The sequence below is a fragment of the Diaphorina citri genome, unplaced genomic scaffold, assembly GCF_000475195.1.
Source record: "Diaphorina citri unplaced genomic scaffold, Diaci psyllid genome assembly version 1.1 scaffold1143, whole genome shotgun sequence".
NCBI classification, from domain to species: Eukaryota; Metazoa; Arthropoda; class Insecta; order Hemiptera; family Psyllidae; genus Diaphorina; species Diaphorina citri.
Window position 1 is genome coordinate 71,859 of NW_007378572.1, and position 15,312 is coordinate 87,170.

Here is a 15,312-nt window from a genome sequence, read left to right on the forward strand (position 1 = left end):
TATTTTTTGACCACCACGACTTTGGACTTCAACTGCCTAAAACCTTGTTTGTATTTTTAGCTCAACTCCATACACAAAAAGCCCACTCAGAGGCTTAAATGTAGAGGCAAACAGCCCTAAAAGGCGAGTTAAGCTACTACAAATCTCTTGTTTGTATTTCTGGATGAAAAGGATTTCCCTCTTTCTCTTGGCAGTATCAAACAAGTATTCTATTGTATATTATTTTCTTCTTTCTTTTCTACAGATAAGTCTGTAGAACCTTTTATCTACACGTCTTCATTTTTCCACGACGTTTATATTTACGATAAGAGGATCAACATTTGTTTCCTTGACCAACATGAAGTGTCCGTTTTAGTTTTTAAACATTTGTCTTGTGTTAACATCTGTTCTCACTTTACAAGTTTCTGAACGAGAAAGTGCATTTTATATTCTATTTTTCAACGGGTCCCTATTTCATAGGTGCTTGCTCAAATGAGCTCCCCTTTATTACGAAAGTAACCACTTAAACTCTCAGATAACAACCTCACGTTGTACAAGAACAGTTTCCGTGGATTGGAACTTAGCTTGAAGAATCTCAACTTGAAGAACACCAAGCTGAAGTCCGTCCCCGAATGTATTAAAGGGCTGAAAAGCCTCACGTTCCTGGACTTGGCGCAAAATCTGCTCACACAACTGCCCGGGAATAATATGGGCATCTTCAAAAATCTCAACTCACTGACAGCTCTCAACTTGGAACGAAACATTCTGCAAGAGCTGAACGAGAATGCGTTCCTAGGTGTTGAAGACACATTGAGCTCACTGAGCCTGCTCAACAATCTACTCACAGAGTTTCCAACCAAAGCTATCAACACTTTGAGAGAATTGAGGGTAAGTAAACATGATCATATAAAATTCTTTCTTTTCTTCCAAGTTTTTGGACAATTGGAAAATCAAGGACTCCTACTATCTAGGTTTCCTTTTTATAAAACTTACAAGTCGCGCCTGTATCAAAGGCAAAGTGATTCAAATTTTCCGTTCACCAAACAGATGGCATCCTGACAGGACAGGTGCAAAAATAGTTTTATACTTCTGCTCAAAGGTAATTAATTTCTTGGAGGTCCTTCATTCCTCCATCGAAGACAATCCATTAAAAGTTTATGAATGAAACAAAGAAGATAATATTATTTCAGTCTGGCCGACTTTTATGGCAACCTTACGATTATGGCTGCACTTTAAGGCAAATTCATTACCGACTTTCATCCGGCCTGTACAATAAATTTGCACTTTAAGGTGTGTATTCGTTAGAATCATTAGCAAATTTAATACTTTGTACGGTTCATGCATTATATCCATCAGACAACAGACAATCTAGGCATCATAACTAGGCTTAGTTTCAGTTTTTATACTTTTTATAGTACGATCTTCACTTGAAATGTCCAAGTCATAGTTTAAGAGTAGAAATGTAGGTTCTCTGTTTCTGAACTTTTTGATTTATAGCATTAGCTTGGAGTTTATTTGAATTCCTATTGTAAGCCGCGTGCATTGTACCATAGTTGGAAATCACCACGACCAAGTTTGTTGCGACCACGCGAAGAGGTGAGTTAGACTGAGGTTATAGCAGATTTCTGGTCCTTCGACTCCGCATCGCAAGTGGTTACATTCGTTCCGAAGGTATTTGTTCAGAAGTCACCAAAATGGAAAATTGCTACAAACAGGAGCTGTCAAAAATTAGCAGTGACCAGTGTTATTATAGGGTTAGGTTAAACGCACAGAGGAGCTATCTCATTGGCTGACAGAGCGAGTTAACGTTTCTTAACTTCAGTCTGTGCACCAATGAGATCGTTCGCCCGGGTAATTTATAACTGGATTTTTGGTTACTTTCGTAATAAAGGGAAGCTCATTTGAGCAAGCACCTATGAAATAGGAACCCGTTGAAAAATAGAATATAAAATTAACTTTCTCGTTTAGCAACTTATAAAGTGAGAACAGATGTTAACACAAGACAAATGTTTAAAAACTAAAACGGACATTTCATGTTGGTCAAGGAAACAAAAGTTGATCCTCTTATCGTAAATATAAACGTCGTGGAAAAATGAAGACGTGTAGATAAAAGGTTCTACAGACTTATCTAGAAGAAAATAATGTACAATAGAATACTTGTTTGATACTGCCAAGAGAAAGAGGGAAATCCTTTTCATCCAGAAATACAAACAAGAGATCTTCAGTCTATGCACCAATGAGATCGTTCGTCCGGGTAAATTTACAACTGGATTTTTGGTTACTTTCGTAATAAAGGGGAGCTCATTTGAGCAAGCACCTATGAAATAGGAACCCGTTGAAAAATAGAATATAAAACAGAACAGATGTTAACACAAGACAAATGTTTAAAAACTAAAACGGACACTTCATGTTGGTCAAGGAAACAAAAGTTGGTCCTCTTATCGTAAATATAAACGTCGTGGAAAAATGAAGACGTGTAGATAGAAGGTTCTACAGACTTATCTGTAGAAAAGAAAGAAGAAAATAATATACAATAGAATACTTGTTTGATACTGCCAAGAGAAAGAGGGAAATCCTTTTCATCCAGAAATACAAACAAGAGATTTGTAGTAGCTTAACTCGCCCTTTAGGGCTGTTTGCCTCTACATTTAAGCCTCTGAGTGGGCTTTTTGTGTATGGAGTTGAGCTAAAAATACAAACAAGGTTTTAGGCAGCGTAGAAGCCTAACTCATCCCTTAGGGCTGTTTGCCTCTACATTTAAGCCTCTGAGTGGGCTTTTTGTGTATGGAGTTGAGCTAAAAATACAAACAAGGTTTTAGGCAGTTGAAGCCCAAATTCGTGGTGGTCAAAAAATACTCTCTCGCCAGCCTAGTTAGCTTAGTTGGTAGTGCGTCTGCCTTGTAAGCGCTAGGCCGCGGGTTCGATTCCCGCCCGGGGCGGATTGTCAGACAACAGACAATCTAGGCATTAAAACTAGGCTTAGTTTCAGTTTTTATACTTTTTATAGTACGATCTTCACTTGAAATGTCCAAGTCATAGTTTAAGAGTAGAAATGTAGGTTCTCTGTTTCTGAACTTTTTGATTTATAGCATTGGCTTGGAGTTTATTTGAATTCCTATTGTAAGCCGCGTGCATTGTACCATAGTTGGAAATTAGAATACAGCTTAACGCGTCTTAATAGTCTCAGTGGCGTAGCGTGGTCTAAATTCAAGTGTAGGGCGTGTAGGGCTTATGCACAGGTCTACCAAGTCCCATCACAGTACATGCCATTAAGAATACAGCTTAACGCGTCTTAATAGTCTACCTACATCAGAGTCCAATAGATCAGTTGCGCTTACTTGTGTGATGTTTCAAAGTCATAGAGCAGGAAAAATGAGGACCAACGGAATTTTTCTTTTCTTTCGACTTCTAGATACCGAGATAAATCGATTTAAATAATACCGGTAAATCGTAAAGTTTGACGTCACGGCATATGCTCCCGTAGGCGATGTTATAGTCTACCTACATCAGAGTCCAATTGTCTTGGGCCGACCGATTTCTATTTCGCTAAGTAGCGACTATGTGGTTTAGTAAGGCAGAAGATTATCTTTTGTCAAGCCTACATAAAAGTGGAAGTGACTTGTGTTGTAATCAAGCTGCAACAGAAATGGTATGACAAAACCATGAGGTGATTTACAACCAAAAGTAAACCTATAAATGTGAATAAAGTGCGCAGAAAGATAGGTCAAATAAAGAAATTATTTGGAAAACAACTGATAAAACTAAGAATCAATCCTTGATTCTGGTAGATCTGACAAACCATCTAAATTCCATTTGTTCTTGGTTCTACCGGAGCCAAGTCAGAAAGAACGAGCCAAAAATAGACCTATTCGATAAATTTGAACAATAGAGCTCAGCCCACTAATAAAATTATGTAATATTAACTATTGTAACTAACAAAAGCAGAATGACCAATTTAAAAGAAGTCCATCTTCTTCTCTATTCCTTTTCCGAAATAATCCATCCATAACTCTATGTTTATTTAATATTTGTTTATACATACATGGTATTTTCCATGTTTGAGGACTTTCTCTCTAATTTCTGAGGACATTTGTCTGAATTTGATAGAACATATTGTTTTTCTTTCTTGGGCTCCTTATTTGATCACTTTGTTTGAACTTTCCAAAAATTCCTCTAGATACAAAAGAACCTGAAGAGGTAATGAAGTACCTAATTGAGATTTGAACCACGATTGGTTTTATTTGTTTATTTTGTTGTGTTGTTTAGTTACGGATTGAATCTTGAATGAAAACAATCAAACAAATTAACCCAGCAATTAAACTTGTTCAATCGCTTCGGCTTGGACAACCTGAAAGAAAAGGTTATCTAAATCTTCAGTGATTTATTCCACCTCAAAAGAAAAAAAAAATGAATTTTACTTTGCATTGGTTAGAAATGCTTTTCAAGGCCCCCTGATCTACGAGAATATCTACTTAAGGTGCCTCTTTATTTGTACCTATATTTGGAGGACTTTGTTCCCATTTGGGTACACCAGCCTCCCTAAAGGAAGTACTTTGCAGTTCCAGAGAAAATTAAAAGAAAAAAAATCTGCCTAGAATTTCAAGAAGTTCTGCAAAAACAGTCGGCACAGAATCAACACAAAAACCAAATGGTTTCGTCAAAGACCTAGTCTCACCTTCATAACAGTATTAAGCCTATATTTGGAGGACTTTGTTCCCATTTGGGCACACCAGCCTCCCTAGAGGAAGTACTTTGCAGTTCCAGGGAAAATTAAAGGAAAAAAGTAAAAAATCTGCCTAGAATTTCAACAAGTTCTGCAAAAACAGTCGGCACAGAATCAACACAAAAACCAAATGGTTTCGTCAAAGACCTAGTCTCACCTTCATAACAGTATTAAATACCTATATTTGGAGGACTTGGTTCCCATTTGGGTACACCAGTCTCCCTAGAGGAAGTACTTTGCAGTTCCAGGGAAAATTAAAAGAAAAAAAATATCTGCCTAGAATTTCAACAAGTTCTGCAAAAACGGTCGGCACAGAATCAACACAAAAACCAAATGGTTTCGTCAAAGACCTAGTCTCACCTTCATAACAGTATTAAACATTACCACTCGTTCATCAGTAACATCCATTCATATCTCCAACCACAAGAATCACACTACAAAATCCACGATTAACTCATTCATCCCAACCACAACTTAGATGACCACTGGTATTTGTCTTACGTCTGTATTTGTTTTGTGTGATTTGCTACTGTTTGTTCAATGAGGGCAACGTACTATTTGCAGAAGATTGGGGTTACCACAATGGTCAATGCTGGAATCACACTACCAAATCCACGATTAACTCATTCATCCCAACCACAACTTAGATGACCACTGGTATTTGTCTTACGTCTGTATTTGTTTTGTGTGATTTGCATCTAACCACAAGAATCACACTACCAAATCCACGATTAACTCATTCATCCCAACTCCCAACCACAACTTAGATGACCACTGGTATTTGTCTTACGTCTGTGTTTGTGTTGCTCTTTTGTGTGATTTGCTACTGTTTCTTCAATGAGGGCAACGTACTATTTGCAGAAGATTGGGGTTACCACAATGGTCAATGCTGGTAAACCATACACTTCAGTTAGTCCATATAGTCTCCTTACTACATAGTTTCATACACCGTTGCGTTGTATGGATTTACCTGTTATACTTCTTGATATTTTCACTAGATTTTAGAATCCGAAGATTGTAGCGTGAAAAACGAAGGGTCTCTTCGTTAGGTAACCATCGTCGTGAGAAGTACCTCTGAATTTGCCAAGTTGCTCTGAAGTTTGTTCAAAGAGGCTTGTAGGAAGAATAAATTTACCAGGGTTGCACTACCGTCTACCGTTCAATAAAATGGATACCTGCACCGTAAAATCGTAAAGTGTACTTTGTGTACTTGGGAAAAACCATCACTAATTTTCCAAATCTTTTTCTTTGTTCCAGGAGTAGATGGCATTAGCATGGCTGCGACATTTGAACACAATGACGTCACACTTTTCCCCTTTCCACCTGGTCACACTGATCTTCCTGGCAGCATTGATACAGGGTGGCTCAGCCCAATGTCCTTGGGAAGATGAGAGCGAGTTAATTTTCACTTGATTTTAGAGTCCGAAGATTGTAGCGTAAAAAACCAAGGGTCTCTTCGTTAGGTAATCATCGTCATGAGAGGTACAATACCTCTGAATTAGCTAAAATGCTCTGCAGTTTGTTCAGAGACTTGGTGAAAGACTAAATTTATTAGGGTAGCACTACCGTCTACCGTTCAATGATGGTGTGTCCATAATCCATAGTTCCATTACACCATTGAATGGATGTTATACGAGTACTTCTTGATATTTTCACTTGATTTTAGAGTCCGTAGATTGTAGCGTAAAAAACTAAGGGTCTCTTCGTTAGGTAATCATCGTCATGAGAGGTACAATCAATACCTTTGAACTAGCTAAAATGCTCTGCAGTTTGTTCAGAGACTTGGTGAAAGACTAAATTTATTAGGGTAGCAGTAGCACTACCGTCTACCGTTCAATGATGGTTACATCGTAAAACCGTAAACATTTCGAGATCTTTACCTACTACTTTGGAAAACCCATCACTAATTTTTCAAACCTTTTTTCTTTGTTTCAGGAGTAGATGGCATTAGCATGGCTGCGACATTTGAACACAATGACGTCACACTTCTCCCCTTTCCACCTGGTCACACTGATCTTCCTGGCAGCATTGATACAGGGTGGCTCAGCCCAATGTCCTTGGGAAGATGAGAGCGAGTAAACGTACCACCGCAGGTAAGTAGATAAATCCGTGAACGAGATTCTTTACTCGCATTGGACCGGTTTAAACGGTTGAATCCCCTTCCCCCTTGAGTTGAAAACTGTGAAGAGTGTAAGTGACTTCTGTTCGTCTTTTCAAGACGAATCTTCACGAAGTCACGTCAGAATCTTATCAGTAAATTAGATGAGATTCATTACTTGATCATTCGGTGGGCTTTTGAGTCAGCTATGTGTGATACATTCCTAGGGTGTATCATGCCCATGATTAATTCACCGGGTATGGAGTTGATATTCAAAGGTGACTTGGAAAAGTTCATACTGGATAAATAATCACGCAATTTATTGCAGTCAGAAAAATTAATGTTCTTAATTGAGATATTGATATCTGTAGAATTCGAAGTACGGTAGACATATCTAGAAGTTTTAGAAGCACCAAATTTAGCACTAAGATGCTAAACGTTCAAGAAAACTTTACACGATTTGATCCGCTTAAGTTTTGCTCGAACTCAGGGTAAAGCCATTTTCGATATGAGTAAACTATTTGGTGCCTCACGACTCTATTACGTTCAATGAAGAAAACCTTTTGGAGGGACTTTGATACGATCAATCAAAAAGACTCTTTAGAGCAGTTTAGGGGATCTCTGTTCATTCATCCCAGCTTAGGGGACTCACAATCAAAATCAAATCTCAAAATCTTTGTGGTAAAGCAAAGCTTTTTCATAACTTATGTGGATATCACAACCAAGTGCTTCCTTTGCAACCAATCATTTACGATCTTTCCAGGAATGCATCGTAGTTTGCGTCATCTCTCTAGAAGACATCAACGTTACGCCGGAGACCGTACCCTATCCGCAATGCCGCGAAGTGCGCACCACGACCTCGCCCACCAATCACATGGACAAGATCACAATTGCGGCCAGTGCAGCGATTTGCGGAACGGTACTCATTGCGGTCATCATCTTTATTGCCGCGAGTCGGAGGCGGTCGCGTAAGCTGGATACGCTACAGGCGCACCATAACGGCAAGGTTAGTAAGCTTGATGGGAGCTTGGGGTGCTTTTGGAACTTGCTAAATGATGAGCTTAAGGGTGGGTTTCACCAACCTTTTCAGCTCCTAACAGCCCGTTAGCTTAACAGGTTAAGCTAAACCCTGCCTATACAAATCAAATGAAACTTAACAGGTTGTTGGCTTAACAGGCCTTTTAGGAGCTGAAAAAATATTGGTGAAATCCACCGTAAGGGTACCTAATATGTATTCGGATCCAGAATTTTACGCTTTCCTTACCAGGACCACAGGACAGGTAGGGATTCACAACCTACTCTGCTGAGATCATCAGAGCAAAAAGATTTTTGTAGTGTATAAATCTGAAAGTTTAATTATTTGAATAATTTTACTGACAGCCAGTTTTTCATTGAAGGAAATGTACTAGTATGTGTACACTTTACGTAAAGAACCTAGGGTTATCTTGAAATTTTGCTTTCCCCTGAAATAGTTAGGGTGAAGGATTGAGATGGGGATAATCGTTAGTAAAACTGCCTTTCCGTATTTCCAGTGGGAGCTTGGGGTGCTTTTGGAACTTGCTAAATGATGAGCTTAAGGGTGGGTTTCACCAACCTTCTTTTCAGCTCCTAACAGCCTGTTAGCTTATACAAATCAAATGAAACTTAAGAGGTTGTTAGCTTAACAGGCCTTTTAGGAGCTGAAAAAATATTGGTGAAATCCACCGTAAGGGTACCTAATATGTATTCGTATACAGAATTTTACGCTTTCCCTACCAGGACCAGGACAGGTAGGGATTCACAACCTACTCTGCTGAGATCATCAGAGCAGAAAGATTTTTGTAGTGTATAAATCCAAAAGTTTAATTATTTGAATAATTTTACTGACAGCCAGTTTTTCATTGAAGGAAATGTACTAGTATGTGTACACTTTGCGTAAAGAACCTAGGGTTGTCTTGAAATTTTGCTTTCCCCTGAAATAGTTAGGGTGAAGGATTGAGATGGGGATAATCGTTAGTAAAACTGCCTTTCCGTATTTCCAAACCACACTTAAGGTTGGAGTTTGAAACCAGTTTTGGTGTAATAAGAACACCCCCTATGTAGGTAATTTCGTCTGCCAAATCTCTCTATGAGTTCTGCCTAGTTTTGCTTTGGACCTTCCTTTCTTGGGCGGGGCCATCTGCCTAAATTTTCCCTCTGCCAATGTGGGCGGGACCTTCTGCCAAATTTCCCTCCTCTGCCAAAGTGTCCCTCTGGTGTTTTCCAGGTGGGCATCCCCGTTTGCTGTCCAACGCATCTGCCAAAATTTTCCCTCTGCCAAAGTGGGCGGGACCTTCTGCCAAATTTCCCTCCTCTGCCAAAGTGTCCCTCTGGTGTTTTCCAGGTGGGCATCCCCGTTTGCTGTCCAACTAACATTAATTCAGCTTATTCGAAAAATGGAAAGTCAATTGGGTCTGACCAAAAGCTCGTTTTTATTTCTAGTCGCCAGCCTAGTTACTTTGGTTGGTAACGCGACTGTCTTGTAAGCGTTAAGCCGCGGGTTCGATTCCTACCCAAGGCAGATTTTATCCTGAACGAATAATGGGTCGAAAATTCGAGAGCTGCTACTCTAAACGCTTACAACACCCATAAAGACTGGGACCAAATGTCCATGTACAGTAATCGATCGAGAATGTATCACATAGAGCGACCAGGTAAAACTCCAAACCCTCTTAATTAGCGTTTTATTTAACGTTTGACACAGTTAACGTATGATGCACAGTTGGCCGGTATGCGTAATGGTAATGAATCAAGTGCTTTTACCTTTGGCTTTCCTCCTATCCTGTCTTCCTTCTGTCTTCGATTTCGGGACGATAAGACCTTAGCAGTTACAGTTCCCTCTATCAAACCTCTTGCATTTATAATGAAACTCCTTGTTTCACCATAGCTTTTGATCAGTTTGCCCGCTTTAAATAAAATTTCAGCCAGCCTAGTTAGCTTAGTTGGTAGCGCGTCTGCCTTGTAAGCGCTAGGCCGCGGGTTCGATTCCCGCCCGGGGCGGATTTGCGTTTTATTTAACGTTTGACACAGTTAACGTATGATGCACAGTTGGCCGGTATGCGTAATGGTAATGAATCAAGTGCTTTTACCTTTCTTGGATGCTTTTAGCATCCTTATTTTTGACAAATGCTTTGATTATGTGTGTTTAAACTTGGAGGGCCAGCCTAGTCAGCTTGGCGCGTCTGCCTTGGAAGCGCTAGCCCGCGGGTTCAATTTCGGCCCGGGGTGGATGCTTCCTTTTACGCATACCAGTCAGCGTATTTTAAGCCTTCTCACACAAATTGCACTAATGCACAATCCATCAATATGTATTATAGAAAATTCTCTTGTTTATTGGGGAAACTAAATTTGTATTAAAAATGGCTTCCAAATATCGCCATCGTCATTAGTTTTTCTCCAAACGACCTGGCATATTTTCCTCTGTGTTAATGCTTATCTGCTACAGTTTTAATGCTTTTCCCGTCACCATTTGTAGAATTTAAAAAAATCGCACAAATTGCACTTTATGATCAAAACTAGCACATTTTTTTTTTTTTTTTAACTCCTATAGCTATTTTACCCCATACTAAATTGGGTATAAATGGACATATTAGGAGTAAGTAAGAGCATATCATTCCATTCTACTTCAAAATTTCGCTATATAAATGGACAAATTAGGAGTAAGTAAGAGCATATCATTCCATTCTTCTTCAAAATTTCGCTATCATCACAACTTTTTAAATTTTTCGCTATCACACGGCTTTCCATCACCCTTCACGCTTCTCCCCTCTGCACCCCCCTAAAGGTTCCGTGGCCGCATGTAACCTCGACGGATTATGTGTGTTTAAACTTGGAGGGCCAGCCTAGTCAGCTTGGCGCGTCTGCCTTGGAAGCGCTAGCCCGCGGGTTCGATTCCGGTCCGGGGTGGATGCTTCCTTTTACGCATACCAGTCAACGTATTTTAAGCCTTCTCACACAAATTGCACTAATGCACAACCCATCAATATGTATTATAGAAAATTCCCTTGTTTATTGGGGAAACTAAATTTGTATTAAAAATGGCGTCCAAATATCGCTACGCCATCATCATTAGTTTTTCTCCAAACGAGCTGGCATATTTTCCTCTGTGTTAATGCTTCTCTGCAACAGATTTAATGCTTTTCCCGTCACCATTTGTAGCATTTAAAAAATCGCACAAATTGCACTTTATAATCAAAACTAGCACTTTTTTTTGAAACTCCTATAGCTATTTTATATTTTACCCCATACTAAATTGGGTATAAACTATAAATGGACATATTAGGAGTAAGTAAGAGCATATCATTCCATTCTACTTCAAAATTTCGCTATCATCACAACTTTTTTTTTAAATTTTCGCTATCACACGGCTTTCCATCACCCTTCACGCTTCTCCCCTCTGCACCCCCCTAAAGGTTCCGTGGCCGCATGTAACCTCGACGATCTGCACTCGCACCTATCGCACTTTAGTTCTAAACCGCAGAAGAAGCGCTCTCTAGCGGACGGCCAATCACAGAACAGCTTCTCCAACGCGAGCACCCGTTTCCATAGCAACGCTTTCGCTTCCGGCCTCATCAGTTCGCGACCAGGTTTGTATTTTTGGCAACTCGATTTTTTTCCTTCTCATTTTATTTTTGTTTATGTACAATGTACAGGTTACTTGTTACTGTAATTACCTACAAATTATTATTGTTTATCCTTCTACCACCTGTTAAAAACCGCCACGCATAACAATTGAATCACCCTGTATATGTTTTTTAGAAAAAAAAAAAAAAATACATAATTATTAACTTCAGGACTAGAGTCATCAAATGCAATTTTGGGCTTCATCAATAGAGCAAATGAATGAAAAACCTTGAAAAAAAAGTAGACACGGGGTATTATTATTTTTTTCTTCTTCTTCTTCTTCTTCTTCTTCTTCTTCTTCTTCTTCTTCTTCTTCTTCTTCTTCTTCTTAAAAAAAGGTGAGTAGTGTTCCACCGCCGCGCCGATTTTATTTCGTAGCAATGAAACAACTGCTACATTACACCCATGTGGTCTGTGTCGTAGCATGCCCATCCCGTAATATACCTCTCAGCAGATCGGCGAGAATATTCAAATACTTTGCTTCGCACACAAATATTTCGTAAGAAAAGGTACTTAAAGCCCCTTTGAATAGTCATTATCATTACTCATACCTAAACACTCTCTCTTCCCTTCCACAGAGCTCCGACAGTCCCGTCAATCTCTGGCCGCCGCCTCGGACCGAATGTCCCGCCTAAGCTACCAGCCAGGGCCCGGCGGTCCAGGCGGTCCCCAAAGCGCCATGCCCGCCGGTGCTAGACGCCAGCGGACCCGATCACGCACGCGGGAGGGCGCTTCTCGCCCGGGCAGCCGATATAGCATAGCGGGCTCTACGCATACGCTCAATAACTACTGCGGCGGAGACACGTCAGATAACTGGACGGACCACGATATGGATATTTATATGACGCGCAACCCTACGGCGCGTAACGGTATGATGTGAGGGTCCGTGCCCGTAGCGGAGAAACGGTTGTACCGCGCGTGTGATTTTTCCGTGCAAATCAGGGAATACGGCCGTACGTTTTACTCCATATAAATCAGGGAATAACTTGAATAAGGCCGTATTTTGCGATGGGGACGGCGCGTAACGGTATGATGTGAGGGTCCGTGCCCGTAGCGGAGAAACGCGGTTGTACCGCGCATGTGAATTTTCCGTGCAAATCAGGGAATACGGCCGTACGTTTTACTCCATATAAATCAGGGAATAACTTGAATAAGGCCGTATTTTGCGATGGGAAGAAGTGTCATTTTAGTCTGTTTTTTGTAACTTGAAATACAACGTTCCCCTTACGAGGCCAGCCAAACAAGTTACGATAATTCATACAAGTTTTTGACTCCGATTTGAGTCTAAAACTAAAATTTCAGTCAAAAATTGTGCAGTTTCTGCCATACAAGTTGCAAATGAATTCGCGTGAAATTGGACGTTGCCCTTACGAGGCAAGCCAAACACGTTACGATAATTCATACAAGTTTTCGACTCCGATTTGAGTCTAAAACTAAAATTTCAGTCAAAAATTGTGCAGTTTCTGCCATACAAGTTGCAAATGAATTCGCGTGAAATTGCGAATATTTTCGTGCGTGAACTATTGTAAAGTGAATGGCTGTCCAAAGATTTTTTTATATCCTATCATTTTTCCCCTTCCTCTTGAAAGTTTGCACGAAAACGCGAACCCAAGTTACCAAAACCAGACTAAACCGACTCAAGGCCCACCTGGTGCTCCCAAAATATTTCACCTCCTTTACATTTCAAATTTCAAGTGTTTCGAAGAATTGAAAGATCACACTCAAACTAAGTACGTATGTGTGACGTTATTTTGGCAACAAACTTTGGCTCAAACAGGCCAATGAAATAATTAGCCAGTCACACAATATTTGTGGCCAATCTCTTCAACGTTTGACACAGTTAACGTATGATGCACAGTTGGCCGGTATGCGTAATGGTAATGAATCAAGTGCTTTTACCTTTCTTGGATGCTTTTAGCATCCTTATTTTTGACAAATGCTTTGATTACGTGTGTTTAAACTTGGAGGGCCAGCCTAGTCAGCTTGGCGCGTCTGCCTTGTAAGCGCTAGGCCGCCGGTTCAATTTCGGCCCGGGGTGGATGCTTCCTTTTACGCATACCAGTCAACGTATTTTAAGCCTCCTCACACAAATGTCACTAATGCACAATCCATCAATATGTATTGTATTATAGAAAATTCCCTTGTTTATCAGGGAAACTAAAATTTGTATTAAAAATGGCTTCCAAATATCGCTACGCCATCGTCATGAGTTTTTCTCCAAACGACCTGGCATATTTTCCTCTGTGTTAATGCTTCTCTGCTACAGCTTTAATGCTTTTCCCGTCACCATTTGTAGCATTTGAAAAATCGCACAAATTGCACTTTATAATCAAAACTAGCACATTTTTTTTTTTTAACTCCTATAGCTATTTTACCCCATACTAAATTGGGTATAAATGGACATATTAGGAGTAAGTAAGAGCATATCATTCCATTCTACTTCAAAATTTCGCTATCATCACAACTTTTTAAAATTTTCGCTATCACACGGCTTTCCATCACCCTTCACGCTTCTCCCCTCTGCACCCCCTAAAGGTTCCGTGGCCGCATGTAACCTCGACGATCTGCACTCGCACCTATCGCACTTTAGTTCTAAACCGCAGAAGAAGCGCTCAACCCCTCCTGGGGAAATGGATAAGAGAATAGAGGAACAATAGATAAGAAAATGGTGAAAAATACTTTCCTGATTCTAAGCGCTCTTTGGATAAGTATTTTTCGTTTGCCGTTTCTCTTGTCTTTGGCGGAGAAAGTTTTTTTTTTTTTCAAAATAAGGGAAGTGGGTTCAATTGGAAAGGAAGTCAGTTTTTCTTGTTGGCACTACTTACCTGAGTAACATCATCTTGCTTGATAATTTGACAACCTATGCTTTCCGAATACTCGTTCCTCTGAAACGAAATAAAAATAACAATAATAAATTCAGCTTATTCGAAAAATGGAAAGTCGATTTCTGTTTGGGTCTGACCAAAAGCTTGTTTTTATTTCTAGTCGCCAGCCTAGTTACTTTGGTAACGCGACTGTCTTGTAAGCGCTAGGCCGCGGGTTCGATTCCTACCCAAGGCAGATTTTATCCTGAACGAATAATGGGTCGAAAATTCGAGAGCGAGAAAATTGAGAAATCACATTGATTGAATAATGTTCGCACTCGGAATGGCTGGCTTCCATCCTGTCTTCCTTTTGTCTTCGATTTCGGGACGATAAGTTTCGGGACCTTAGCAGTTACAGTTCCCTCTATCAAACCTCTTGCATTTATAATGAAACTCCTTGTTTCACCATAACTTTTGATCAGTTTGCCCGCTTTACATAAAATTTAGCAGACATGTTTACTTGATTACATTGTTTACCATACAGAGGATTTTTTCCCCATTGGATTTCGAGTCCAATTGAGCCTTTGGGGTCCCACCAGTGGCGTAGCGTGGTCTAAAGTCAAGTGTAAGGCGTGCAGGGCACTAATTTCCATCACCATGCACATTACTACATAAGTTATGCACATGCTTCTTCATAAATATTTAAATTCAATATTTAAGGGTATTTGAGTAAATTTAGAGTGTATGGCCGCCATACACGCCCTACATGGACGCTACGCCACTGGGTCCCACACAAAAGAATTCTACAGTTCACTGCTTGCAACGGTAAGGGATGCCCCATTTGGGGAATTTTCTTTGAGTAAAGGGTCTTGAACTGAGGTGGAACTTGACTCTCTCTCTCTCAAAAAAAAAAAGACTGAAAACAATTTTGGCCAATCAGATGTTTGGAATACTTCAGTGTGAGTTGAGAGCCAGTAGGTATTTTGTTCATAAATATGGATGTCAGTAGGGCAAGGTGGGGTAAACTTACCGAGTTTCCCGCAGCGTCTGGGAACAAATGTCGTAGA

At 40.0% G+C, this 15,312-nt stretch overlaps 1 protein-coding gene and 1 long non-coding RNA gene across 2 annotated transcripts; one reads left to right on the forward strand and one right to left on the reverse strand.

Annotated features, from left to right (window-relative positions):
• Window positions 1-504: 504 nt before the first annotated feature.
• On the forward strand, window positions 505-12,443 carry LOC103514439 (the record flags this gene model as incomplete). The annotated part of the gene is made up of 7 exons (XM_026827420.1): window positions 505-867; window positions 6,644-6,777; window positions 7,527-7,806; window positions 9,046-9,100; window positions 9,380-9,472; window positions 11,231-11,404; window positions 12,020-12,443. Coding segments are annotated over 7 exons (1,401 nt in total), but the record flags the coding sequence as incomplete, so codon positions are not given.
• A 1,607-nt stretch (window positions 12,444-14,050) lies between these two features.
• LOC113469581 lies at window positions 14,051-15,312 on the reverse strand. Its single transcript, XR_003392948.1, has 3 exons — window positions 15,276-15,312; window positions 14,267-14,326; window positions 14,051-14,063 (listed from the first exon to the last, which is right to left on the reverse strand). It is a non-coding gene; the product is annotated as an uncharacterized LOC113469581 (long non-coding RNA).